The 26129-nt window shown below is 65.2% G+C and overlaps 2 protein-coding genes across 7 annotated transcripts; one reads left to right on the top strand and one right to left on the bottom strand.

The window, feature by feature from the left end:
• Positions 1-835: 835 nt before the first annotated feature.
• Positions 836-4597, top strand: LOC103049704 (rheacalcin-1-like). Its single transcript, XM_088129031.1, has 6 exons — positions 836-1231; positions 2327-2401; positions 2588-2682; positions 3262-3405; positions 3529-3637; positions 4335-4597. Exons 2-6 carry the CDS (start codon positions 2344-2346, stop codon positions 4394-4396), a joined length of 468 nt encoding a protein of 155 aa, XP_087985157.1. The 5' UTR covers positions 836-1231; positions 2327-2343; the 3' UTR covers positions 4397-4597.
• A 463-nt stretch (positions 4598-5060) lies between these two features.
• Positions 5061-22132, bottom strand: CPT1B (carnitine palmitoyltransferase 1B). Of its 6 annotated transcripts, none has more exons than XM_088129024.1 (21): positions 22116-22132; positions 19443-19586; positions 18426-18528; positions 18150-18309; positions 17530-17669; positions 16266-16443; positions 15927-16028; positions 15114-15251; positions 14845-14922; positions 14616-14723; positions 13561-13645; positions 12348-12543; positions 11952-12137; positions 11470-11575; positions 11138-11254; positions 9665-9829; positions 9350-9484; positions 8440-8592; positions 7729-7842; positions 6152-6244; positions 5061-5370 (listed from the first exon to the last, which is right to left on the bottom strand). In XM_088129024.1, the coding sequence occupies exons 4-21, from the start codon at positions 18288-18290 to the stop codon at positions 5281-5283; spliced, it is 2325 nt and encodes a 774-aa protein (XP_087985150.1). In that variant the 5' UTR covers positions 18291-18309; positions 18426-18528; positions 19443-19586; positions 22116-22132; the 3' UTR covers positions 5061-5280. The 6 variants fall into 6 exon arrangements, with proteins under 6 accessions (XP_087985150.1, XP_087985149.1, XP_087985151.1 ...); XM_088129023.1 differs by lacking the exon at positions 22116-22132 and adding an exon at positions 20746-21546; XM_088129025.1 differs by lacking the exon at positions 22116-22132 and adding an exon at positions 20746-21546 and having other exon boundaries at positions 19515-19586.
• Between the last annotated feature and the right edge of the window lie 3997 nt (positions 22133-26129).

The raw sequence follows: 26129 nt of genomic DNA, 5'->3' as shown, positions 1-26129 counted from the left end.
AGTTCCAGAGGCTAACTGCACGCCAGGGGAAGATCTGCTTCCTTTATCTGTCCTGAAACTCCCAGGAAAGCGTCTAGTGGGGAGTGGGCGCCTAGTTAAGGCAAAAGTGAGAAAGAATCATCGAACTGGGGGTCAGAGCAGGAAGCTCCGTATCACTAGGCTGCAGCAAAGCAACCAGAGAACCTGCCCTTTGTGGATTAAACAAAGAAGAGGCTGCCTTGACCAAGCAAGGTTTTGTGCGCTGGTCAAAAGTGCAGTTTCCTCACAGCTTCACTGAAGGGTTGCAACTTCTAGCTTCGTGTGAAGACATCCTTTCTCTCTGCACCCCACTAGTCGTGGGGACTCCACTCTCCTCCTCCCTCTTAAGAGCGAATTAACTGACCAACCCAGCGGTGAACCCCCAAGGCACCCATTCCTCTGTTCGGCAACTCTGTTTCTCTCACCCACCCACCGGCCAGAGGAACGAGACCAGGTCTTCCCTCGCCTGGATCCCGTGCTTTGCGGATCTTCTTCTCTTTCAGCCTGTTGTCGATTGGTTGCAGACAGGAGGAAAGTGTGTGGTTTTACTCCAGGGGTGAGCTCCCTACAGCCTCCTTTGTGCCCCCTCCAGAACTGCGGCTGAAAAGTGGGGACAGACTCGCTCACGGTTTTCAGGCAAGAAACACGTTAGAGCAGCGACTCCAGGCCCGCGAGAGTTTCCATGGCCGATTCTGCCCGGGCAAAGCGGAAGGAACATCTGCTCCCCCTTTCCCCTTCCATGATGACACTCCAGCTTCCCCCAAATGTAAAGTGCAGTGGGACCCCCGCCCCACTTTAGAGAATAGCGTGGGCACATTCTGTGCTGGGTCCACCCTCCCATGCATTTCTCTCGGAAAAGAGAAGTCCCGATTCGGGCTGACTTGGAGAGCAGGCTGCCTGCCCTCCGGGAGGTGGAAGAGAGCGGGGGGGGGGCTCCGGGGGTCTTCGGGGCACTGAGCCTGCAGCCCCCCTCCCTTTCATCTCCCGCCCTGCCGCTGGGCTTCCTGATAAGCAGCCGCGGTCCCAGGCGTTGTGCGGATGGGACCACCCCCTGGGTGTTCCCTGTGCTGGAGGGTGGGGCACTTAGGCTGCCCGGGGCGGGGCGGGGCGGGGCGGGGCGGGGCGGGGCAGGTCGGCTTATAAGCCCCGTGGAAGCAGCTGCTCTCCCGCTTCGGCTGCCCCGGCTTGATCGCCTCCCGGAGCGATAGGAGCGGTGAGTCCCCTCCGTCCTCCTCCGGAGCGCCGCAGCTTCCTCGGCTGAGCGCAGGGGATGGCTGTCGGAAGCCCGGCTTTTCTTCGCGAAGCCTCCCGCTTTCGGGGCAGGGCAGCCGGCCTCCCCGCCTCTGGGTCCCTGGCTCGGAAGGCAAGCAGCAGGGGCTTGCCTTGGGGCGGGGCAGCTCTGCCCCCAGCGAGCAGCCCCCACGGGCCTGGCGGCCAAAGCCGGCTGAGAGGGCTCAAGCGCTCGGCTCGAGGGGAGGGCCCCGGGCCCCCAGAAGCCCTTCCTGGCTTTCCCAGCTGCACAGCGCCCCCCCGCCTCCAATCCCCCCAGCGAGGGGGGGCCGGCAGGTGCGGGTTGGGGGCCGTGGCATCCGGAGGGCACCAATCTGGGGAAGCTGCCCCAGAACAAAGCTTAATTTCTACCAGGTTCAGTTCAAACTCTTGTGCTCGGAACTCGGTTCTGCAGGCGGAAAAGCAGGTCCCCCTTCCAATGCCAGGAGCTCTCCAAGGCCTGCTGGGCCTGGCATCCTTGGCGTTTCACTTGGAAGTCCCTCCAGGTCCCCAATGACCAGTTCCCGGGCCCTTTCTGGCCAAAGGAGGGGGGGGTTGTCCCCAGTTGCCATCCCCAAATCCACTCCGGGGAGGACCAGCCTGGCCAGCCACAGGCTCCCAGCACACCCACCCGGAGAGATCCGGGAGGGCCGGGAGAGGGGATCCAGCCGTACCCAGGCCAGCCTGTGTGTGTGGTTCCACTGTGCTGCGTGATTTGGCTGGGCTTGCAGACCTGAGTTTGCACAAAACGAAGGTCTCCCTCCTTCAGCCTTAGTGTGATGAGTGGGCCCTGCCCGCCCCCCAGTGCAGCAGCAGCGCCTCCTTTGACCCTGAGCATCCAGGGCGCTTGCGCCACAGGCTGGAGAGGAGGACTGCAGAGGTGCTGTGGCAGGTCCCACTCTTGGGGCAAAAGCCTGCAGGGACTGGCGGGGTTGGCCGGTTGCAGGGCACCCACCTTCCCTTCCAAAGACGGTATCTGATCGCCCAGTGCGGCTGCCGTACTCCCCCCCCCTCACGCTGGCTCCCTTTCTTCACGCAGCTCTGAGGACTTGGAGGATGGCCCACTTCAGCCTTGGCCTCTTGGTGTGCCTCGCGCTCGGACAACTGACAGCCAGTGAGTGCCCCCTCCCCCAAGGGCACAGGCATAACTCCCTGTAATTGCAAGGGGGCAGCCCCCCCCATGGCTTCTGCAGCTCAACTCCCTGGGTCCCCCGAGGGGGAGAGAAAGACCCAGGGCTCTGGAAGAACGCAAAGCCTGCCTGTGGACATCTGGGGCCTCGCCCGCTTCCCGTTCTTGCAGGTGCCCAAGCTGGCTCCTGCCGCAATGGCTGGCTCTCCCACAACGGGCGTTGCTACGGTTACTTCGCACAGGAGTTGAGCTGGTCCCGGGCCGAGGTGAGTCGGGGCACGGCTGGGGTTGGGGCCTCTGCACCCGAGGTGTGCCGTGGCACCACCAGGGAATTAGCCCTGCTCACGCCCTGGCTGCTGGGGTGCCAGGGGAAGGAGACATCTCTTTGCAACGACCAGCTTCCCGCAGCCCATGGAATCGGAGTTCCATCTTTGGGGCAAAGGGACCGGACGGCCCATCAGGGGCTGATCAGGGAAGCCCTGGCAAGCTGTGCCTGGTTTCTGGACAAGCCCCAGTTCGTGTGAAGGCGGGGGGGGGGCAGGAAGGGCCCAAGCATCCGTCCCAACTGGAAAGGTTAATTGCTCCCCGCTTGACTTCCTAAGGGGGCAAGTTCCCCTCCGGGGGGCCCCTGGACAGGACTCGGCAACTCTGGGGGTGGGTCTGAGCCTCTAGTGTGTTTTTCAACCTGGGCAACTCTGAGATGGGTGGACTCCAACTCCCAGAATTCTGGGAGTTGAAGTCCACCCATCTCAGAGCTGCCCAGGCTGAAAACCATGCCGTAGTGCCCCCTCAAAGGCAGGGTCCTGCCTCCCTCTGCAGCATCTCTGCCTCTGCCCCCCATCCAGGCCTTCTGCCAGCACTACCACGGCCACTTGGCCTCCATCCTGGACCCAGGGGAGCACCGAGCCGTTGCTAACTTCTTGAAAAAGGTGCAGGAGTGGGAGGACGAGGAGGAGGACGTCTGGCTGGGACTCTCCTTCTCACCGCACGTGAGTGACCGGGGAGCTGCTCCAGACGCTGCTCCTCTGCCCCCTGGGGCTCCCCGCCCACCCCCTTCCCATGCTTTGCTTCGCTCGGATGACCTGTCCTGATGTATTGGCTTGCACCTGCAGAGCTGGGCCTGGGCCTGGGCAGACGGCAGCCCCCTGGGCTACACTGCGTGGGAAGAGGCTGACCGCCACGACTGGGACGACAACTGTGCTGCCCTGGACGACTCTCACGGTAAGGGCCCAGAGCTGTGATGTGGGGGAGTGCAGCAGCCCCCCCCCAGGAAGGTTGTTCTTTGCTTATCTGGGGAACTCCCAGCCCCAAGGAAGGGTGGCGACGGTTCCCTGACACAGGGCAAAAGAGTTCCCGTTTAGCCAGTCTCTGCATGCCCCCACCCATTCCCAAAAACTGGGAGGTGGGGTTACACAACACACGAAGCCTGGCTTAGCACGTGGCGCGAAGGCCGCTGCTTGGTCTCGGGCAGCACAGAGCGTTCTCAGCTGGCATCCGTAAAAAGGGGGAGGGCAGATGCGGCCTCGGGCAAGAAGGGCGGTCCCTCTGCCAGCCAGCTTATCCCGTGCAGCTGCTCCTTCCCGTCCTCTGGTGAGGCCCAGAAGCCGTCTTCAAGGCAGGGGGTCCTGGGGTGGCCACTGATCTTCTGCTGGGCAAGAGGCTTGCCTGGGGCCTGAAGGAGCATCCCGGGGTAGCCAACGCTGCAAGGCATAGGCTGGCACGATGCAAGAGGACAAAATACCCAGAATGCTCCCAGGGGCAGAGGGAGCCACAAGGAAGAGCTGCCAGAGGCTTCCATTCACAAGTTGGGTTAAAGGTAATGGTGGTCAAGGGCCCATCTCGGCTTAGCAAGAGCTCCTTCCCAGGACTGGCAGCCCCCCACTCCCTCCCCAGTGCTGACCCCCCATTTTGTTTCCAGGATTCATGCTGTGGGACAACGAATCCTGCTCCGACAAGAACCCCTTTCTCTGCAAGGTGTAGGCAGGACCCCAGGAGCCCTTTCCGGCTGCCACTACCGCAGGGGCCCTGCAGGGAGGCCAGCCCCAAATCTGCGCCCCCACCCGCGGACAAAGCCCAGAGCTGCGCGCCCGCCTGCCCGTCCTTCCCTCATCATCTCCTCCGCATTGCCCTCACCTTTCCGCGTCTGCGCCCGTCTCACAATAAACCTCTCCTGAGCACGTGGATCTGCATTCCTTCACTGCTTGGGGGCTGCTGCCTGGGAGTGGGACCCTCCCTCCCCACTAGCCGGAACCCCTCCCGCCCCAATTCAGACACAGCAGCTGAGCACCAGGCCTGCCATCCGGGGGTCACTTCACCATCTGGCAGAGCTGCTGGTTGGGCGCTCGCTCTGCTGGGGGTCACGGGGGAAGCAAGCACCTCGTGGGACGCCAGGAAGGCGGTCACCGCCCCCACCCCACTGGCCTGGGCCCCTGCCTGGCCCTCCAGGGCAGGGGGCCCTGAGCAGCCGGGGTGCAGGCTGCTCCTGCCTTCTGCTCGGGGGCTGGGCCGGCTCCGCAGAGGCCAGGGGCGAGGGAGCCCAGGTGTGCTGCCCCCGATCTGGCCTGGCCTCCGCAGCGAGGCCTCTGACCCCAGGCTTCACCACAGGACCCCCCCCCGGCGAAATCGGCATCACTTCCACACGAGGGCAGGCAAAAGTGATCCTCCTTTATAAGTGACATCATGGGCAGCCGCTCGCTGCCCCCTCCCCACAAACCCTCCGATCCACCAGCGGTGCAGCTCAGCAGGGCAGGAGCTGCAGCCAGACGGCTGGCACAAGTCTTGGCAATGCTCACAGCAGGCGGCCTGCCAGGCCAGCTCCGAGGCCAGCTGCCGCTTCCCCGTGGCTCTCAGCAAAGGCCCCCCGCTCAGCGGGCCCTTCTCCCGGCCTGCACCTCAAGCAGCGTGGCGATGTCCACCATGGCCTGCCGGACGTTCCTCCCGAAGCGCTTGGAGTCCTGGGGGGGGAGTGAGGAGGGGCGTCACTGGCAGGCCCGGAGGGGCCTGGGGACGGAAGCAGATGGCAGTGAGGAGCAGGGACTTCCCAGGGACTCTCCCCGCTGCGGCTGACCTGGGCGCATGCAGGTGCTGAGCCAGAGGGACGCGATTGGCTCCTGGGGGAAGAAAAGGGGGCCCGCCTGCTGTCCCCCAGGCACCCACCGCCCGGGCTAGTAGCAACTTGGTCTTTCACACTGGCCACAGCTTTGTGTTCTCTGCCCAGGAAGGGCCGGGCAGAGGGCAGCAGCCGGGTACCAGCCCCCTCCCCAGGGCTTGACAGATGACACCGCCCTCCATGGGGTGCTTCCCGTGCCCAGAGCGCAGTCTCCTCTTCCTCCTCATCTGCTCTTCCTTCCTTCACGGGGATGGATGAGGAGCCAGAACCTGGGGCCTGGCAAGCTCCTGCCCTGGCACCCCTGGAGCAGCACAGGAGCCGTGATTCAGCGTGCCTGGCCTGAAGCCCCCCACCTTCTTCATGAGCCCTTGGCCCATCTTCTTAGAAACAGGCAAAGGGCCAGAAAGAAAAAAACCCAAAGCTTGGGGGAAGTGGTACGCAAAGCCGCAGTGGCTGAGCAGGCCCCAAGGCAGAAGGGGCAGCGTTTGGGGGATGCAGGTTTGGGAAGGGGGGCTCCCCTAGCCAAGGGCCTCCCGGGGCGCTTCTTCCAAAGAGATGGGCATTGGCACGCTGCCTCCTCCCCCCCAGCCCTCCACCACTGCAGCTCCTTCCTCGGGCACACTCACCGTCTCAGGGCTGGAGAACTTGCTGGAAATGTGAAACATGATCAGGTTCTCGCCCACAATGATATAGGAGACCCCGTAGCCGTCATCAGCCACCTGCAGGGAGGTATGGACACCGAGAGGCCGCGCTAAGATCCGAGGAGCCAGCCTCCAGGCCCGTGAGCACAAGGCAAGGACGCTCCCGAGGACGCCCTGCTCGCCTGGCAGAGTCCTGATTCTGGGCTTAGTCCCCGAGGCCCCTGCCCAGCCTCTCTGGGAATCGGATGCCGGGCAGGCCTCCGTCCTTCCCAGGGTTCTGCTGCAAAGCGCGTCACGCAGTAAGAGACAGTTGCTGCGGCCGCCTCCAGCCCCCTTCCCACCTCTCCTCTCTGGGGATACTCCCAGCCCCGCTGCCCATGACCCCTCGGGCCTAACTCTTCTGCTCTCCCCAAAACAAGGGGGGATCCAACGAGCCTCCACCACCCAGGCTGGCATCCACAATCCCAGGCCAACAGGGCCAGCTCTTCTTCACCTGCCGCCCGAGCGCCTTTCTCCGGGGCGGGAGTGTTGGCAGAGCGTGGGAAAAAGTCAAGGCGGAACCCCCACGGCTGCCCTCTCAGCTTCTGGGACCACGCCCTGCGGACACTCCTGCCCGGTGCTCTTCGGAGAACCGGCGCCTGAGCTGGCAAGATGCTTCGCCAGCTCCGGGACAAAACCCCGGAAGCTAAAGAAACAGCTCGACGGCCAGGGCCCCTCACCTTGTCTAGAAAGGGGGAGTTCATGCCGAGGTAGCGGGACATCACGTAGAGGCAGAAGAGATGCTGGTCGATGCCCGCCCCCGTCATGGACAAAACCCCGGAATGTGTTTGCACGTGAAGCTTGGCTCGCGTTACAGTCTGGTCGGCTTTTGCGGCTTGGTGCCGGAAGAAGCCGGCCTGTCGGGTTACACTTCTTGGTCTGTGCACTGAGCATAGGCAGAACAGGCAGCGTCCAGGAAGCGCTGCCCGAAAGTTACTGCCAGATGGCCGGGTGGCTTTTAGGCAAGGAAGAAAAGCGGGCGGGGGAGGGCAGATCGGTCGAAATCTGCCAGGGATGGCGGCCCCTCCCTGGCCACTCAGCTGGAGGTCCCACCGCCTGTGGCGAGCGTTGGAGGTGCCCTGAAGGAGCAGGGCTTTCGCGCCCCGCTGAAGGAGGCCGCATCTTCCAAGGCAGCCTCCCCTGCGCATCGGTGGTGAGGCGGGGGTATGGAGGGCAGGGGCTTAACAGCACACGGAGCGGCCTCACTGGGCACAGGCGCTTTCCTGGAGGTCCCGTGCCACCAGAAGATGGCAGCGCTGGGCTGATTTTGGCTCATCCCCAAAGCAGAGCCGGGTCAGGCCCTCAGGTCTTGGATGGGGCTGGGCAGTGGGAAAAGTCTTTTGAGGGCAGGCCCTGCAAACTCCTTTTGCCCTGCTGCCAGTGACGTGGGTCAGGCATTGAGTTTGAAGCACGTCCCTGGCAGCCTCGGTGTCGGCCTCCTTCCCTCCCTCCCTCCCCACTCCTGCAAGAGGACCCGAGGACGTCCGCAGGTCCGTCTCTCTGACCCTGCAGGCCATACTCACAGGCCCAAAGCCTCCGCCGGCGGAGACGTAATCCGGGTAGGAGTCCAGGTTGAACATCTTGATCTGCTGCTGCGGAGTCTGGCTGGTGGAGAGGCGCCACGGATCGGACAGCACCTGGGGAGGGCGGAGGGGTGAGGGCCAGCAAGCCCAGTTTCTCTTCCCCTGCCAAGCTTGGACAGGCTTCTGCTGGCCCGCAGCCCCGCAGGGCAGCCCTCCCACAGCGCTCTGGGGAGGGCCCTCGCTGCACGGAGCAGGGCAGGGCAGGGCAGGCGAGTCCTTCCCAAAAGCTCCCGTGCTCCAGGCCAGCTTCCCAAGAAGGCGGCACTGCTCTGCCGGAGGCCCAGAGGAGCTGGCGTGCAGCCCCCTTCGTGGCCCGTCTGGGCAGGATGGCTGTCGCTGCCCGGCCCTTCTGGAGGCCCCCACACAGAACGGCTTCCCTGCAGGAGCTCCCTATGGGCCAGGCCAGGGGAATTCCACTGAAACCTGGGGGGCTTGATCCCTTCCCTCTGGGGCCCACTGCCCCGCCTGCTGCTGTTCCCGACCGCCCGCTGCGGACCTTGCTGGGAGAGCCAGAAGGGGCCATGGGGGTGGCCAGGGCGCTTGCGCCCCTCCTTCTTTCCAGGGCAGTGGGTCACAGAAGCCCCCCTGGGGCCCAGTGACTCACAGCCACAACCAGCCAGAAGAAACAGCTCGACGGCCAGGGCCCCTCACCTTGTCCAGAAAGGGGGAGCTCACGCCGAGGTAGCGGGACATCACGTAGAGGCAGAAGAGATGCCGGTCGATGCCCGCCCCTGTCATGGCCAGGCGGTACATCTGCTGGTGCTTCTCGGCAGCCGCCCGGAACAGCTGCAGGCGCTCCGAGGGCTACGGGGGAGGCAGGAGGTGAGGCCCGGCTTGCCCAGCAGCTTGGGTTTTCTAGGGGGCAGGCAGTTTGAGGCGTGTCCTGTGCTGGGGCTCAGCTGAGTCTCACGCTGAGTGACCTTCCTCAGCCCCCAACCCTGCCATGATCTGATCCCCCTGCAAGTTCTCCCCTCTCTTCCACCGAGTTATGAAGCCGCTGCGCTGGCCTGGACTCCCCGTGTTCTGAAGGACCTGACCTGGGTGCCATTTCCACACCCCCCTCAAGCCCAAGAATTAGTCCTCTTAAGGCGAGGCTCGCGTGGAAAAAAGCCGACGTGGTTTCACCTGTAAGCTAAGCCTAATTCCACGATGATAACAAAAGGCCCCCACTCGCTCTGCCCGCCTGTTCTCCTCTCGTGCAGGTTGGAGAAGGCGCCATGCGGCTCTGGGCTAGGGGAGAGCAGGGAGCCGGATCCAAAGCGCCCCGGATCTCAGTCCCCTGCGCCCTCGATGGATTCCCGCTGCAGAAAAGCTGGGCAACCCCCGGGCCGTGATCTGGTCTCCAGCATCCCGCTGGAGGCACCAAGCCCCCCGAGATCGCGGCCTTCACCCCACCCTTCGGCGAAAGCACTGCCCCTCCTCCTGGGCTGGGCGGAAGGTGCCGATCTGCAGCCACCCAGCCGGCTCTGGACTTCCGAGATGCCGAGTGCCGGTCTGAAAGGCGGTGGGAGGGGTGCCGAGGGCGCAGGATGGGGTAGGGCCGAACCATCGGGGGACTCACGCTGCTGTTGGGGTCGGCCACGCTGCGCACAAAGGCAATCGCCTCCTGGGTGCAGGAGCGCACAGTCTCTGTCCGGCCCTCCCGGAACAGCCGCGTCATGGAGGCCTCGTAGGTGAGGCAGAAGTGGCCCCTGTCCTGCAGGGGGAGAGGGCAAGGAGGGGTCGCATGAGGCAGCCCTCCTGACCCCTGGGGGGATACAAAACCTCAGGCCAACCACGGCTCCTGCGTACCTGTCCTTTGCAGCCTGGCAGAAATGCCATCCTGGGCCCCTGGCCCAGGGCTCTGGGAGGGGGCGGGGAAGGGGGGGCGGCTTACCCGGAAGTGCGCCAGCTGCAAAGCGATCTGGATGAAGCTGTCGGGGCTGGTCCGGCATTTCTTGATGAGCCCTTTGCCAAAACTGGTGAACCGGAAGCAAGAGAAGTCCACGTCGTCCGCCAGGGCTCGGGCCTCGCCATAGGAGGAGTCAATGACCCTGATGCACTGGACGGAGCATGCCAGCCTGAGACCGCGCCGGCGATCCAGCAGCACCCAAGCCTCAGGCCAGGGGCTCTCCCACCCCGTGCGTGAATTTCTCCGCATGAATCAATAGAGGGGCCGGCGACCACAAGGCTCTGTCAGCTAACACCTGTAACCCTAAACCTGCGCTAGCAAAAAGTAATTCTGGTGTGGAGCAAAGCACAAACAGATCAAATCAACAGACCACCCTGGGGCTTGCAAAGCGTGCCACAGCTACTGCTGGGTTCCACAGCCCGCTTAACCATGACGACGCCCTGCTTGGCCCAGTGCAGTTCCTCTGCGAACCGGCCGGTCTGCCAGCGCCTTCCGACGGCTTTCTGCGAGGCAGGCCTTTGCCTCTTGGATGGGAGACCGTCTGCCGGGGGGCTTTAACTGGGATCCATGCCCTGAGCAGGAGGCTGGGCTGGATGGCCTCAAGGGCCCCATCCTACCCGAAGGGCCTAAGGCATCTGCCACGCAGTTCTAGGGAGCCTCTCAACAACCTTCACCCCCCGCAAGGACGTTTTCAGCATGGAGACTGTTGTGGGGTCTCCCCCCGCTTCCTGGGTAGAGTTATTCTTGGGGGGCTATGGCACTAAGTGAAGAGCCCACCTTCTTCCCACTTAAGCCCTTTTCATTTTGGAGAACAAGCCCCCCCCTCGTTCTGTGGTTCTGGGATCACTCCTCAACTGCGCCACTGTGGAGGTGGGAGGCTGAGAACTGCCACGGACCAGCCCCACCCTCCCACCCCAGGGGACCCGCCTGGCTGCAGACCAGTTGCATTTGCAGGACCCGGCTGCCCTGCTGCTGCCACCCACGCCAGGGCAAACATCCTCTGCAGACAACTGGGGCGTCCCAGCCAGCGGAAGGAGGACCCCTTTGACGGCCTTACAGCTGCTGCAGACGGGGCTGGGGGACTCCTGCTTCTGGCCGTGTACGTATTTTGAAAAGAAACCCCCCAAGGGCAAAAAGCTCCCTTGGCCCCCAACCAAGGCCCTGCCCTTTTCTATGAATTAACCCTCCATGGGGCAGAGGTGGGGCTGAGAAGCAAAATGCAGGAAGAGCCAGAGAGGGGAGTCCTAGAAGGAAGGGGTCACCCCCTCAAACGCAACAGTCCTCGCTTCTGCAGCAGCGCGACGTGCCCGACCCACACATTCGGCCAGACAGCGCTGGGGTTGTCTGGGCCAATTTCTCCTTCTCTGGCCCTGTGAGCGCGAGACGTGCCATGCGCACGCAGCCACAGACCTCTGCCCCTGGCTCTCACATGCTGGAAGTAAAAGGCACCAGACCTACCTCTTCTGGAAGGTCCCACACCAAACGCTGCGGTGGGGACAGATCGGTGTTGGGCACCCCGTGGCAGTGCCCGCCACTGCAGTAACCCAGCTGGAACTGGTCCGTCGCCAGCGTGAACTGGGCAGCGAGAGGAAGGGAGGGAGGACAGAAAGGCCGCCGCACGGTTAGACAGCTCACCCGGCCTGCTCTCCTCGGGGTGTCACCAAACTACCGCTCCCATCAGCCTCGGCCAGCCTATCTATCCCCAAGCGGTGCTGAGGAAACAGGCAGCCCGTGGCTCTTCCTGGGCCGTTGGCAGGGACCCCCAGAGGGAGACCGGCATGGCCGCTCACCTCCCAGAGGTGTCCCATGATGGGAGCATCGGCCCACGAGTGCTCGGCGTTGCCGCCCACCTTGCCGTTCGGATAGACCACCAGCGTGAAGGACTTGTCAAACCACCTGTGGAGACACCCGCTGCATCAAAGTTGGCACGGGCTCCGGGCAATGCTTAGGAAGCTGCAGAGCCCCCGAGGAAGGGCAGGAACATGGGAGGAAGTAGCCCCTCCCTCCGCGGGGGTCTCAGTGGGGAGGGGCCCAGGACCCCCGGGACCAAGAGGCACTGCATGAGGAAGACGGCCCCGCAGGAGCCCCGCTCCTCCTCACCTGAAGCTCAGGAAGTGAGGAAGGAGCTCTGCCAAGCCACGCGTTTCCTGGGAGCGGGCCGAGCCCGAAGGGAAAGCAGCGGTGCCCAGGAGGGAGAGCGGCCCCCGCGTGCCAGTCCAGCCCAACTGCACCCGGCTGCCTGCACGCAGAAGGGCTACCCAGCCGTCCTCACCGGTCATAGCAGCGTCCGTGCAGGAGGCTCTTGGCGTAATCGTCCAGACTCTCCTCCCGCTCTCGACTGTAGTCTTGCGCCTCTTCGTCGAAGGTCAGGAAGAAGGCGGCTCGGTCAATGCACTCCAGCGATGCCTTGTTCCTGCCCCGGCTGAAGTACCTGGCACGGGCCTCGGCCCACGGAACCCTGGGGGAGGGGAGGGGAGGGGAGGGAAGGAGGGGGCCTGGGTCCCACGCGTGCCTGCTGGCCAGTTTCCTTCGCCCGGAGCAGCAGCAGCAGCCATTGCACCCGCGCTGGTCTCTAGGGCTCACGGCACGCTCGGCTGTGGGGCCCTGCTCCCCACCGACTGCAGGGGAGCCTCGGTTTCCCCGCTGCCCACCCTCCCACAACGGGTACCTGCTGCCTGCTGTGAGGGCCGCCAGCCTCAGCTCCCCGGGCTGCGGTGGCGAGGGGTCATCCAGGATGCGCTGGAACTGCATTTCGAGGTCACGGGGCGGCAGCATCTTCCCCCCGTGGTACAGCCAGACCTTGTAGAAGCGCCCTTTGTGGAAGACCGCCAGGTGCTTGCTGTCGGACAGGTGCAGAAGGGAATCTGGGGGGAGCGCAGGGGCGGGGTAAATGACCGGCTGCCCCCCGGCAGTCTCTGAAGGGCAACGGGGCGGAGGGGGCTGTCCCCAATCTCCAGAGCGTCTCTGTGGGATGTGCCTGACTCTCACTGGCAGTGGTTCTGCTCCACACTGACCTATAAACTCCCTGACCCTTTTTTCTCTTCGGGGGCTTGAAATCAGAACAACGGCGTGGGGCCCCAGGGTCAAAGGCCAACTCTCCTGCTGCTTTTTGCTTCTCCGTTGCGGAGGCCTGGAGGAGCGCGCCCAGGATTGGCCTCAGGCCCCTTCACCTTCCAGGCATGAAGGCTGGACTCCCATCCTCACAAAGCTGCAGAACCCCACCCCGTCCCCCACTTTGGCTACGTGACATTACTCCGTTTGGGTTGAATGCTGCTTCTGGTTTCAGGACAAAACCGTTATTGGGGAGGAGGCATGGGGGTGGGAGCCCTGGGACCCCTCACAGGCACGGGGTTTTTATTCCCCTGGGAATCCAGGCGGAGGCCAGACCCCGCTGGAGCACCGCAGCTGGCCAAGAGGACCTGCCCCTGCGGCCCCCGCCCACTCTGGGCAGCCTTCACCAGCTTGGCTGCTGAGCGCGTCTGCTGCTGGAAAGCACAGCTGTTCTCCCCTCCCCCCAGCACAACCGCCAAGCCGGAGGCAAAGAAATCTTGTCCTGCTTGGAGGTTCCCGGAGTGGGGTGGGCCTTGCTGACTGCAGCGGGAGAACCCTAACCCGGGACCACAACCCCAGAGCCCTGCCAGAACCCCTTCCAGGCCCAGCAGGAGCGAGCCGCGCAGCCATCCAGCACTGCATGCGCAAACCAGCAGCGTTTGCATCCCCGCTCGGCCTGGCTCGCGACTTCGTGCACTGAGACCTCTTGGCTGCCCCAAGGAAACAGCGGGAGAGAAAATGCAGGAAAACCACAGGCTACGGGGGGGTGGGGGGGGTTGGCAACTTGCTTAGGGCCCGAGGGGTGTCTTCTTCCCCCCAACGCCGCCCACCTGCCTCTTTGCCAGGGATGCGTGTTGTGTTGAACATCCTTTCCATCTGATAGGAGCACATGGGCACCACCCCCAGCGCCATCACCTGGTGGCAAAAACAGGTCAAGGGATTCATTGAGGGAAAAGGCTTCCACGCTCTGATGCGTCAGCTGCGGTGCTGAACTTGGCGTTAGAAGGTCAAACGGCCCCAGGCAAGAGGCGGGATGGTCTGAGCAGAGAAGGGGCACCCACAGGCCTCCGCTGCAAGTTTGGGAAGACAGATCAGGGTCCCTGGCGGGGGAGGGGAGCAAGAGCAGGCAGGACCCCCTGGAAAGAGCACGCCCTCAGACTCTGACGCCCCCAACCCCCGGGTGGCAAAGGGCCTCGCTGGACCGCCTGTAACGGGCACAGTTCTCCCTGGTTTTCCGCCAGTGCTCATTCACGCAGAAGCGCCGGTTTTGTCTTCAAAGCCCCTTTGCAGAAGGCCTAGGAGGCTGCATGCTTTGGCTGAGTTCACAGAATGCTGTAGAGGGGGTGGGGTGGGGTGGGGTGGGGTGAGTGGGTAGTTTACAGTTCAGTGCACTACGAGAATGACCCTCTCAGTGCATCGTGCAAACTGGGTCGCCCTCACCTTCAGCTGGACCACCATTTGGGAAGCACGGGACGACGATATAGGAACAGCTGTGTCCCGCTGACCTGGCCGGGGGCTTGCCTTCCTGGGTACAGCCTCCCCTGACCCCCTCCTTGCCGTCCAGAGGGAATTCCAGGAGAACTTCTCCTCCCGCCCACCTGGGGAGAAACTATTCTCCAACTTCTCCGCCCACAGATTTGGTGGAGAATTCCAAATGGCCACCTGAGCCTGGCCAAGCCCCTCCCCCTGTGGAAACCCAGGGGTGCCCTCTGGAGAAGGGAAGCGGGAGCTTTGCCAGGCAGAGACCCGGCACCCTGGCGCTGCACATTCTGCCAGGAGGCAGGAGGAGGCCTTCCTGCAGTGGCACATTTCCCTCTAGAAGGCCTATGGGATGGTACTGGGTGGGGAGCCAGACCTTTTGAAGTCCCCCACAATTTGTACTCACGGGCACAAGTTCTTCCCGGTCCAGCTGGCGCCGGTACATCAGGATTGCGTGCACACAGTTGCCAGCCCGTGCAGCCTGAATTGGCGTGGGGGTGGTGTAGAGAAAATCCTGCCCAGCGGGACAGGGTGGCAGCTGGTTATCTGGCAGGCAGGGAGGGGGACCCTCAGCGGTCAGCAGTTCCCCCCCGCCCCCTCCCACGGCTGAAGAGAACCACGCAGTGGCTACTCACCATGAGGTAGTAGTTGCTGTTCACCATGATGGGACCCCTTCCCCGGAGATAAATGTATTCCTCCCACCAGTCGCTCACCTGTGAGACAGAAGCATCCTTCGGGGGCTGCTGGGATGGGGGTCCCTGCTCCTGGGGGAGGGCTCTCTCCAGGGGCTCCCCTAGGCTGTGCTCCAAGGAGCAGGGGGCCTGGGGCCGGCCGGGGGCAACTGGGCAGTGCGTGTACACAGCAGGAGCGGAGTGGGTCCCGCCAGCCCAGCCAAGGGACTCACGTAGTTGGTGGCCCACCAGGACTTGAGGATGAGATACTTCTGGAGCCGAGGGGCCACGTTCTTCCGGAAGTCCAGGGCCAGAGCTTCCATCCGGTCGTACTTCTCCTTGTCCAGCAAGGGCTGGACAGAGTCCAGATACTGCAGGCAAAAGGGCACCAGAGGTCCGCTACTTTGGGGCCCTGCATAGGGGCTGCTGATCCCGCTCATCTCCCTGGGCCCAGCCTCACCCATGGACTACAGGGGCACCCTCGGCAGGGGGCGAGACCGACAGGGCCCCAGCATCGGCACAAACCCCAGTTCATCAGGCAGCCTCTGCCTTAGCCCCAGAGACCAGACTGGGAGGGAGGGTCTCTCTTCTCTCTGGACACGAGGAGCCCACCCTTCAAACGGGCACGACACACTCGGGGCTTTGTGCAGAGCTATAACTGGCGCCCAAAACTCCGGACTTGCTGCAGCCCCACTGCGGAAGGCTTCCAGGCCCCACCCAGCCAGAAACAGCAACTGGAAAGTTGCCTGCCCCCTCCCTCCCTCCCTCCCTCCCTCCCAGCAGGAAGACGCGAGAGCCACGGGGCAGGACCCCCTCGGGCATTGGGACTGCTGCGAAGACGGAGAATCTACTCCGGGCTCCCACCTGCCACCACCCCAGCACTGACCGCAAGCGTGAGCTGCTAGACAGACTGGCCAACCTCCAATGGCAGCACCCCCTTCTCCCCCCTCGCAAGCGAGGCATGGAGGGCGACGAGGCACTTCCCCACTGTGTTGTGCGGCTGTGGGACAGGGTGGGCACCCCCGGGCAAAGAGCAGCCGCCTTACCCTCTGGACGGTGTCCTCCACATAAGGCACCGGCAGCTTGGGCAAGGAGGTCTGAAAGCTGTAGAGCATGGGGTGGCGACCGGACATCACTTTCACCATGGCCTGCGAGAGGACGGCGGTCAGGCAGGGAGGGAGGGAGGGAGGGGCCGCTCTCCCTGGAGCAGCCCCCCATTCCTTGGCTCTGGCCCCAGGCCCCAGGCCCAGCCCCCGCCCCCTGGCCCGTTGCCGCGGAGAGCAAGAGGGAGGGCCGGCGCCCACACAACGCGGGCTGAAGGGGGCTCGGCTTCCCTCCTGCGGCCTCTGCCGGGGAGAGGCCCGCCTCGGACCCCCGCAGCTCACCACCCAGACTTTGGTGCTGAAACTAGTCTTGCCGTGGGGCTCGAACATCCAGCCGTGGTAGGAGAGCAGCAGCTTGAGCATCTGGCGGCGCAGCCAGATGCCCGCGAGCCAGACGCCCGTGGAGAAGAGCAGGGCGCTCAGCAGAGTCTGCTGGCGGAGGCTGAAGTAGCAGCTGCAGCTGGGGAAGAAGGAAGGGGGGGCACACGGAGGGATTTCTGGGCGGTCCGAGCCGGGAGAGGTTTCTTCCCTCTCACCAGAGGTTTCAAAGGGGGGCTGGACTGGATGACCTCTGAGGACCCTCCCGGTTCTGCGTAGGCGGGAGCAGCAGCCTGGCTGGATGAGTGGAGCTGCGGCTCCATGCACCTCAAGGCGCCCAGACAGGGAAGGGGGTGGACCGCTAGGGAGGCTCTCTCTCCACCCGCCGAGCTGCGCTCTCTGCCCCCGCTCGAGACCGGAGGGCTCTGAGGAGCAAGAGGAGCAGGGCCCCAGGTGCTGGGTGGTTCCCAAGGGCCCTGCCAAGGGGGGTCTCTGCCCCAGAGAACGCCTGTGTGCTGAGGTCAAGAGGGCTGCCTGGTGCCCACGGGAAGGGGCCCCGCGAAGAGGGGCCTTGAGGAGTGAGGAGGGAAGGCTCCCAGCTGCTCGGCCCTGGAGGCCAGAGAAGGGGAACAGACGAAGAGCGGCTCCCCCTGGTGGGGTGGACTGCTAGGCCAAACTGGCCCGGGGGGGCCCGGTGGGCAAGGATGCCTGCTGCAGCCTCAAGAGCAGGCAGTCCCAGCAGCCACGAGGATTCGGGAAGCCCCAGCTAAGCCCGGCGCCTCTTCACCAGTGCCGCTCCTGCCCAGACCCGGGGAAATATCCCCCCCCGGCCTTCCCCACAAATGCAGAACTCTGATTAGCCCCCTTAAGCCTGAAAGCAGCCCTCCCGAAGGCCCTTCTCTCCCCCCCAGACATGGGCTCTGCCCAACGGCTTCCCTCGGGAAAGGCCCGGCTGCCTGCGGGAGCCATCCCTGCCCCTCGTGCTCCGAAGCCCCTTCAAAGCGCTGCACGGAGCCCTCGAGAGAGTGGAACTACGGCTCCCAGACCCCCAGGTCTTCCCAGAGCCCAGCCATCCCCACGCCCCAGGAGGCCCCCTTGCAACGGGCCGGGCCGTCGCGCTTCCATCTGGAGAGCCGGACGCTGGATTACTCCCAGCGTGCCTGCCCTGCCTCTGCTGCCAGGGATGAGATGCCAGGCCCAGGAGGGAGTTGTTGGGGCCGGCCCTCACCTGGCGGGCAGGTGCCTCTGGATGCTGCTGATCAGCCCCTTGGAGACATCCACGTGCACCCACGTAGAGCTCACCGTCGCAATGGTGACGACCAGCCAGCCGGAGGGCGTGCCCGGGTACACCCCAGTCAGGAAGCCGTTCTGTGAAATCAGCACTGTCAGACCGCGGCATCAGGAGGACCTGGACCCCCCACCCCCCCAGCAGAGCCCCCATCCTGTCGAGCCTTGGGAGCCACCACGGTCCCCTTTTCACCCACCCGCATCCCTAAAACCTGGGGAAGAGAACCTCCAAGCCACCGCAGGGCGACCCCACCCGCCACTCTCCCGCCTCGCAAACCCAGGCGAACGGCCAGACAACTGGGGTCCCCGGGCAGAACTGTGAGCAGTCCCAGCGAGTGGGGTGGGCTCTGGGGCAACACTCAGATTCAGCCCTGGTTCCTCCGCCTGCCAGGGGTCCCAGGAAGAAAGGCCAGCCGAGGTCCAGTGGCTTGCTCACCAAGGGGGCCCCTCAAGACCCCAATGGCTGCCAGAAAGCCCCATGGCACAGGGAGGGGTGAGGGCGTGATGGGGCTGCCTCGGCTTATGCCAGGAAGGCCCGTGTGCGCCCCCTCCCCAGCTCACCTTGACCCGGATGAACCGCTTCTTCCAGGACGAGAGGCCCGAAAGGTAGACCTGCTTGAGCGCTTCCCGGCTCAGCTGGAAATCCACCCCCTCTGGGGTGACCGTGAACTGGAAGGCAACCGCCTGGTGGGCTTCCGCCATCCTGGGTCTCCGCCGCTGCCTGGGAAGAGGAATCGGGCAGGGGGCCTTCAGCCGGTTGCTGCTCCATCGGGAGGCTCACACAATTCTTTGGGACTCGCCTCTTGCCTCCTCCCGCCCCCCCCAGACAGATCCTACCTCCAATCCTATTGATCTTGGAAGGAAGGAAATATGTCCAAGCGCAGAGCCCTCAGAGCACGCGCAGAGTACGGGACTGACGCTCTGCGGCAAGGCAGCTCGCCTGTATGTGGGACGCAGAGAATAAACTCAGTTAACGAGAACCACACCTGATAAAGGGATCCTGACCGAGATGGGTGGAAGCAGAACCTGAAGCCCCTTACCGCTCGGCTTCTCCCACCTCGGAGGCAAAGTTCAGCCCTCTACTCCGGGGGGGGTGCCAAACTGGGGGTGCTCTTTGGCCCTTTTATAGCCGGCAAAGGGACCTGACTACCTGAGCTCTGCAAGGCAGAGGATCCCCAAGGAAGCGCCCCCGGCTTGCAGACGTGGGCGCTTGGGGCAGTCACGCCCGAGCCCTCTGGGAAAGGGGAGCTGGCTACGGGTCCTGGACCCTCCCTCCCTTCTCAGAGCTGGAGGTATCTGAGCAGGCCGGGCACAAATCTCAGGCACAGACCTGCTCCAAAGGGACCCTCCCTCACCGATGTTTCAGAGGAGGCGGGAGTGGCAGGAGCTCAGCTCCAGGGTGGGCAGAACTTTGGCCTCACTGCCCACCTTCTGGGAAAAACTGCTGGGCTGAGCCCACCAGGGGATGGCCAGGCTGCCCAGCCTCGCCCCCCAGCACGCACTGGGGCTGTTCTGCCTCTGAGGGAGAGGGAAGGTCTCCCTCCCTGCCCTTTGGTGGGTAGAGTCCTGGGGACGGACAAAGGGGCCGACGAGACTGAGGGAAGCGCCCACTGGTGGCTAGGACCGTTCCACATTTGGAATATGTGCGAATTACAGCTGTTCCCTATTGCGTTGTACCAAAATGTCTTCTCTCATTCCCCAAACCGGGCGCCGTCTGGAGCCGAGCCCTGCCCCACTTGCCCCAGCCCCCGGTGCACATGCCTCCTCCCTTCAGCACCTAGCTTCACGGCTCCCCGTTCAGAGGGTTAGTGGTGGGCCTGTGCTGGGGCACCCTCCCATTTCCCCCAGGCTAACCAGAGGAAGATGGCTGGTTGTAGGTTCCGTGTCAGCAGCGGCTTCCAGGCAGTTTGGAAAGGGCACCGGTACCTTTTTGAGGGGCAGCGCTTGAGGGCTCCCTTCTCTCTTCTTCGCCTTCTTCAAACCCTTTTGCTCCTAGGCCTGCGGGGAATGCGGATGGACCGGGGTCAAGGTGGCAATGGCCGCCCGGGGGCAAAGGTCTGCTGCCCGTGGGGCCTCCTCCCACCGATCCCAGCCACCTGAGCTGCAGCCACCGTCATCCTTGGCCCGAGGTGTGTTTATATGCCCTGCTGGCACAGGAGCCACTTGGCTCGAGAAGCCCGTTTCCATCACGTGAGGCTGGCATCTGCTGCCTGTGGCCTGGAATCAGGCGCAGGCTGGGTGCCCCCTCCCTGCTGAGCCAGAAGGGGGCCAGCCCCAGGTGGGAGGGAAAAGGCCCCAAGGCTGCTGGGGAGAGAGGCCCCCCACAGCTCAGAAGGGGCGATGCACTGCCTCCCCCCTCCCCCCCAGGGATTCCTCGGATCCTGCCCGTGCTGAGGGGTGCTGAGGGAGCAGGCAGGGAGAGCCCCTTCCGGCCCAGCTGAGCTGGACTCTAAATAACTCAGGGCCAGATCCCTCCTTCGCGCCTGGCCACAACCCAGACAGGGAGGGAACCATTTCTGGGCAAGACCTGGAGGGCGGGCCGGGCCGCGCAGCCTGCTGCTGCTTCAGAGCGGGTCTGAAAGGAGCCCAGCAGCAGGGGGCCCCAAGCCCACACGTCCTCTTCCAGGGCACTGCAGGCCGCTGACTTCTCCTGGGATGCATCTTCCTCTGCAGCCCGGGATGTGTGGGGGGCTCCCATCCTGCTGGAGATTAGCCAAGGCCGGCCAAACGCTGCCACCCCGCCAGACCACCCTCCTCTCTGGAAACAGGAGCCCAGGCCCGGCCTTGATGCCCAGCACAGCCTTTGGTCCCAGTGGATTTTCCGGACCCCACCCTCACCCCCTTCTGCCAGTGCAGCTGCCTCGGAAAAACCTCCCCGGGCGGAAGGGAAGGGCCCTCCCTTGGGCGTCCCCAGAAGGACTCAGCGTGGGGGGCTGCAGCGGAGAGAAAGGGAGCGCCGCTGGGGCGGGCAAGGTCCTTTGGGAAGGGCAGCGCCGCCGCTGCTTCCATCGGCCGGTGAATGAATGCGCCTCCCAGCTCAGGCCGAGGCCGGGGCCGGGGCCGGGGCCGGGGCCGGGGCCGGGGCCGGGGCTTCTCAAGGTGAAGGTTTTCATCTTGACTCGAGAGACCTAACAGGGGCGTGTGGGGGGGTACTCACGCGCATCTTCGGAGGCCCCCACCCTGGTCACGGGCGGCGGGCGGGGAAGGGGGCGGCAGCCCCCTTGCGCCCCCTCCTCGAGAGGGTCCACCGGGGGCTGAGGGGCCACGGGGGGGAGGGAGCTGGGCTGCAGCTTCTCCGGGTTCCCGGAGCCCCCCCCCGCTTCGCTGGACCCTTCCGACAAAGCCGCTCGGCGGGCGGGCGGGCAGGCAGGGTCAGCCGGGCGCCGCGCCGCGCGCAAGCCGAAGGGCCGGGCACCGCGCACAGCCCCGGAGCTCACCGGCCGGACGGGGAGGCTGCTGGGTCCGCGCAGGAGGAGGAGCAGGGATCCCTCGCCGGTCGCCGCGGCGGCCCGCTTCCCCTGCCTCCCCCGCCGGCGGCGCTCCTGTAACCGGACACCCGGCGGCGGCCCTACTTGGGCGGAGGAGGCGGGCGGCGCCTCCAGCCCCTCCCCCGATCCTCGGGAGGGCCAGGGCCAGGCCCGGGGCGGGGGAGAGCCGGCCCGCGCCCCGCGCCCGGAAGGTCAGCCGGGAGCCGGCCCCGATCCGCGGGACCGGGCCTCCCCGCGGCGCCCCGAGCGGGAGCGAGTTCTGGGGCGCGCCCCCTTATCGGAACAGGCGTCCCGCCCCGGCGCGACGGAGCCCCGCCGGGCCCGCGCAGGCGCTCCCTCCCGCACCGGCCGCGCGCTCCTCCTGCGCGGGCTGAGCTTCCTTGGCTCGCGCGCAGCCTGCCTTCGGACCCAGCGCCGGGTCGGGGGGGCCGGAGGCTGCGCAGCCCACCGGAGGACGGGCCGCGCCGCGCCGCGCCGCGCCCCCTCGCCCGTGGCGCATCTGCGCTGCCCCACCGGAAGCGCGAGCAGCGAGTCCCGCTGAGTCCCCGAAGGACTCGGCCCCTCCGTCTCCGGCGGAGCCCCGCGGCCCGGCCTTGGCGTTGGCAGCGGGCGCAAGTCGGGCGGGGACTCCGTGCCCGGGCGCCGCGCCAGTCCCGAGGCGGGCCCCGCGGGCGGGGGGCGCTGGCACGCGGGCGCAAACGGCGGAGGCGGCGCGTGCCCGTGCCCCTGGCTGCGCGGGCGCCGCGCCTCCCTCCGCGGGCCCTCGCGCGGGGCGCTTCGCCTCCCCGGGGCCGCGCAGCCGCCGACGGCCGCTCCCGCGCGCGGAGGGAGCCCGCTCCGCAGGGGCCCGCGCGGCCCTCGATCCGGGTCAGGGCCGAGGCGCGAAGGCCCTTGCCCGCGCCCCCTCCGGCGGGGCCGGCCGGCGTTCCCGCGACACACCAGGCCTCAGAGCGACGAGCCCGGCCGCTCGGGCGCCGCGGGGACCCGGGGGCCTGGGCCGCCTCCCTCCGGGCCGTGCCCTCCGCTCGCCCGCGCTCACCGGCCGGCGCAGGGGCCCCGCGCCCGCTCCCGGGGCAGGGAAGGCAAGGCGCGGGCGGGCCTTCTCCCCGCGCCCGCGGAGGCCCGGGAGGCGCGTTCGCCCGGCACGCCCAGCGCGGGCACGGTTGGCCCGGCCTCGTTTCACTTCCTCGCGGCTCAGCCTTCCCCAGGTCGCTGGCGCGGCAACGGCGACCCGCGCGCGGGGAGGCCACGGGCAGGCTCCCTCGGCGCGTCTCGGCTGGGTGGCGGGCCGGGCCGGGCGCTCCGCCCGGCAGACGCGTTGGCACGACGCGCTCAGCCGGCCCGTTTGGCTTACGGCTCCTTGCCGTCTGTTAGTCCAGCAGCCGCGCCGCCCGGCCCGGCCCGGCCCGGCCCGGCGCCTGCGGCCGCGCGGCCTCTCCGGTCGGCGGGGAGCGCCCGAGCTGCGCCGGGGGAGGCCGCGGGCCGGGAGTGGGAACCCCGTTTCCTTCAGCCGCAGGTCAAAGGTCGGCCGGGGGTTTGGGGAGGCCCTGAGCAGGCCCGCGGCCCACGGGAGGGGGCTCAGCCCAGAGGCCCGCATCCCCGTGCACAAAGCGTGCTCAACTAAGCCACGGTTCATTCATGAGCGCTCGGTGTCTAACCACCATTGCCTGGCTTGGGCACTGCTGGGCGGGGGCTTCCCGGGCCGGCCAGGGGGACGGAGCCCGCGGGGGCTCGGCAGCTGTCCCCGGAGCAAGGAGGCTCCTCCCGCGCAGGCCTGGGCTATAAATAGAGGCCGCGATGTGGGCCAAAGGGCAGCTGGCCCGGGCAGGAGCGCGCCCTCCCCCGCCCCCACCGCCGCAAGGAGGCCCCGCGTCCCCTCGCCCGGGAGCCCCCCCGGACGGCGCGGCTGTTGGAAGCCGCCGGGATCTCCCCAGCGGGAGCGGCGGCCCGAGATACGCGGCCTCTGAACGGGGGTGCAGAAGGCCGGGCGCGCACGTCCTGCACGACCGGCCCTTGCCCTTTTCCTGGGTGTGCCCCGGGCGCAGGCAGGCAGCCAGCCCACCCGCGCCCCAGAGAAGCCCCCCGGGTAACGCTGCTGCCTCGGCCGAGCGTGGCCTGCGGGCGCAGCTGCCGGGCCAGGCCTCAGCGGAAGGCCGGGCGCGGCGAGCAGGCGGGAGGAGAGAAGTCAAAGGCCGGAGCTCCGAGGAAGCCTTGCGCAGCTCCCTCGGGTCCACGCCCGCGCCCTCCTCCGGCCCTCCGCGCCAGCCGCCCGGCCTCACGGTCGCCGCTCCCTCGACGAGCCTTTCCCTCCCCGCAGCCCCTTCCCTCGCCCTTGCTGGATCCTGGGATGCGCTCCTGGTCTCCCTGCGGGACGAGGCTGCGGGCGTGGCCGACAAGGCCGAGATGGTGCAAACGATGCTTGCCGCCCTCCTGACTTTTTTACCACCCCCTGCGGACACCCCCGTCCTCTACGTGGACAGGCCACCCGACTGCCTTCTCCTCCACGGTCTTCCCTTTCCTGCGCCCGTTTCCAAGGGGCCTCGTTCCTATTGCGTTCAACTTATTCGATGTTTCTTCTGACGCACTCATCTCTCACCGCCATATAACAAAAACCATTTTATCATGGCACATTTATTGCCTGATTCCCCAACCTCCGGGTGGCTTACATAAAAACATGATAAAAACCATAAAAACCATCAATTCGAAAACAAGCATCCTGTAACATGACAAGTGCTCCAGAGCAAAGTAATACCTTCGCCGCCTTCCTTTGGTTCGGGGCTGTCTGGATCCTGCAGGGCAGAGTGACCCAGAGCAAGGGGGCCGCCCAGAAGGGTTCTTCTAACATCCCCCCCGCTCCGCCCTCGCTGCATCCGCAGAGTGCCGTCCTGCAGCAGGGTGACACGGGCCCTCTGGGTGAAGGGGGCCCGGGGCCCCCTCTGCAGAGGCATTTGCTCAGCATCTGTCGGATAAAACCGCTCGGATTTGTTGGCTTTGCTGTGGGTCCAGAGGAGGTGCCTGAGGAAGAGTCCTGCCCGGTTACCTGGGAACAGCCTGAACCTGCTGGACCTGAGGAAGCGGAGAGGGTCCTCTGAGCCACAAGCTCAGCCACCTGCTTCCTAGATCCACGCCCCTCCGGGCTTGTGAAAGCGGCCGGGGGGTGTCGTGCGAGTGGGCTCTAGTGGTGGTGAATTCTTCTTGGGGGGAGGGGGTTGTTCCGTTGCCCTTTAAAGAAGCCATCACGAGATCCCACCATACTGGACAACTTTCAGCCAGTTGCCTAACCTCCCCTTTTTGGCTAAGGTGGTTGAGAAGGTGGTTGCGCAACAGTTTCAGAGGACCTTGGATGAAGCGGACTGTCTGGACCCCTTTCGGTCAGGATTCAGACCCGGGTACGGGACAGAAGCGGCTTTGCTCGCGCTTCCAGATGAGGTGGTGCGTCCATCCTTGCCCTGCTTGGCCTCTCGGCAGCTCTCGATACCATCGACTGTGGTATCCTTCTCAGGGGACCGGGGGTGGGCGGCACTGCGTGGTGCTGTTTCCCCTCCTTCCTCCAGGGCCAGCTCAAGTTACTGGGGGTAAGGGAGGAGAGATCCCACCCTCGGCCCCTACTGTGTGGGGTGCCGCAGGGTTCGGTACTCTTCCCCCCCCCCGTTGGACATCTACGTGAGGCCACTGCGTGAGCTCATCCGTCGCCACGGGGTGAGGGCATCCCAGGACATTCAGCGATATCCCTGCCAGTTTGGCTGAGATCCCCTAGAGCAGGGTTTCTCAACCTTGGCAGCTTAGCACAGATGTGCGGATTTCATTTCAATTCTGGGAGTTGAAGTCCACACATCTTAACATTGCCACGGTTGAGAAGCACTGCCCTAGAGGTCTTGTTCAGTCATTCTGGGCATGGCCATGCCACGGCGCGCCAGCCGCACCCCTCTGTGTCCTTTGAGGAAATGGGCTCAATAACGAGACCAGGTTTGCCTTTGATGGTTGTTTACCGAAAGCTCAGGCTTGATTAGGAAAGGTCAGGTGTTGTTTCTTCTACGTGAAGCTCAGCAAACGCTTACAAAATTGGGCTTCTAAAATAAGGCAAGTGATTGTGAAGTTAGGAATCCTAGTGTGGAGAGGGGGGAAGGGGAAAAGGGCTCCTGGTAACGCTCCCCAAGATTGCCTTTGCCTTTTCAGCAGTTGGATCCCACTGCTGGCTTCTGTTCAGCCGGGTCAACGAGACCCCTTTCCCATCTACTTGGATCAAGCCGAGGGTCCTCCATCCCAGATTTGTGCCTTACGCATGTCCTGCTCAGAGACAGAACCAACCTCTGCTTCCTCCTCCTAAATCCCGTCCTGCTCTTCTCAGCCCCCCGATCAAGCCGGCCTGGACCTTTCATGTAAAGCATTAGCTACCCCTGCCAGTTGCAGGACCCCAGCTAGCAGCAGGCAGCTGGCGAGTGCTGCTCTTCCGCCAGGCCGGGGCACCTGAAGTGCCAAGGCACACATTCGAGTTCCGGCTGCCCATCTGTGTGGGGTCTCGAGAGCTTCAGGACAGGCACTCTTGGCTGCCAGCTGTGTCGTATCGTCCCGCCAGGCAGGGAGACGGCTGATCGGCTGGCTCAAGGAGCCGTGGGCAACCGGGGTGGCTTCCTGCAGCAGGGGTGCCAGGCAGGACCACGGGGTGTGGGAAGGGCTTGGGCCAGTGGGCTGCAGCTGGGGCGTTCCTGGGGCGTTTTCAGCCTTGGAGGAACTGCCCTCGCTCTTCCCATGGCCTACGCACCTGCTGCTCCCAGGTAGTTCCGCGTGGTGCAAACGCGGTGGTAACTCAGGTGCTTCTCTCGCACGGTGGGATACCGCCCTTCTGCCTCCCCTCCTTTCCCTGACCTGGAGAGTCCCTCGGGACACCTAGAAGCTGGAAGGGGTTGTGTAGACAGTGCTTAGCTTGAACTCCCTGGCTCTTCCTTGGTAGACCCTGAGTCAGGGAGCGTGCCCAGGACTCCGGGAATGAGCTCCAGGCACCAGAAGATGTAGAAGGTCTGCGCCAGGCCCGCAGCACGCATGTGGTCAGGTG

The sequence above is a fragment of the Python bivittatus genome, unplaced genomic scaffold (genome assembly GCF_059951505.1).
Source record: "Python bivittatus isolate LINGU-HERP-01145 unplaced genomic scaffold, Pbiv_v1 ctg000730_np1212, whole genome shotgun sequence".
NCBI classification, from domain to species: Eukaryota; Metazoa; Chordata; class Lepidosauria; order Squamata; family Pythonidae; genus Python; species Python bivittatus.
This window is presented reverse-complemented; position numbering and strand designations above follow the sequence as displayed.

Coding starts and splice junctions, on each gene's coding strand:
- LOC103049704 (XM_088129031.1), top strand. CDS start 2,344: ATGGCCCACTTCAGCCTTGGCCTCTTGGTGTGCCTCGCGCTCGGACAA. Junction 2,683..3,261: donor TGAGCTGGTCCCGGGCCGAG/GTGAGTCGGGGC, acceptor CCCCCCATCCAG/GCCTTCTGCCAGCACTACCA. Junction 3,406..3,528: donor GACTCTCCTTCTCACCGCAC/GTGAGTGACCGG, acceptor TTGCACCTGCAG/AGCTGGGCCTGGGCCTGGGC.
- CPT1B (XM_088129024.1), bottom strand. CDS start 18,290: ATGGCGGAAGCCCACCAGGCGGTTGCCTTCCAGTTCACGGTCACCCCA. Junction 14,724..14,844: donor ACAGCAACTACTACCTCATG/GTGAGTAGCCAC, acceptor CCCGCTGGGCAG/GATTTTCTCTACACCACCCC. Junction 7,843..8,439: donor GCTCCCCCTTTCTGGACAAG/GTGAGGGGCCCT, acceptor CGCCCTCCCCAG/GTGCTGTCCGATCCGTGGCG.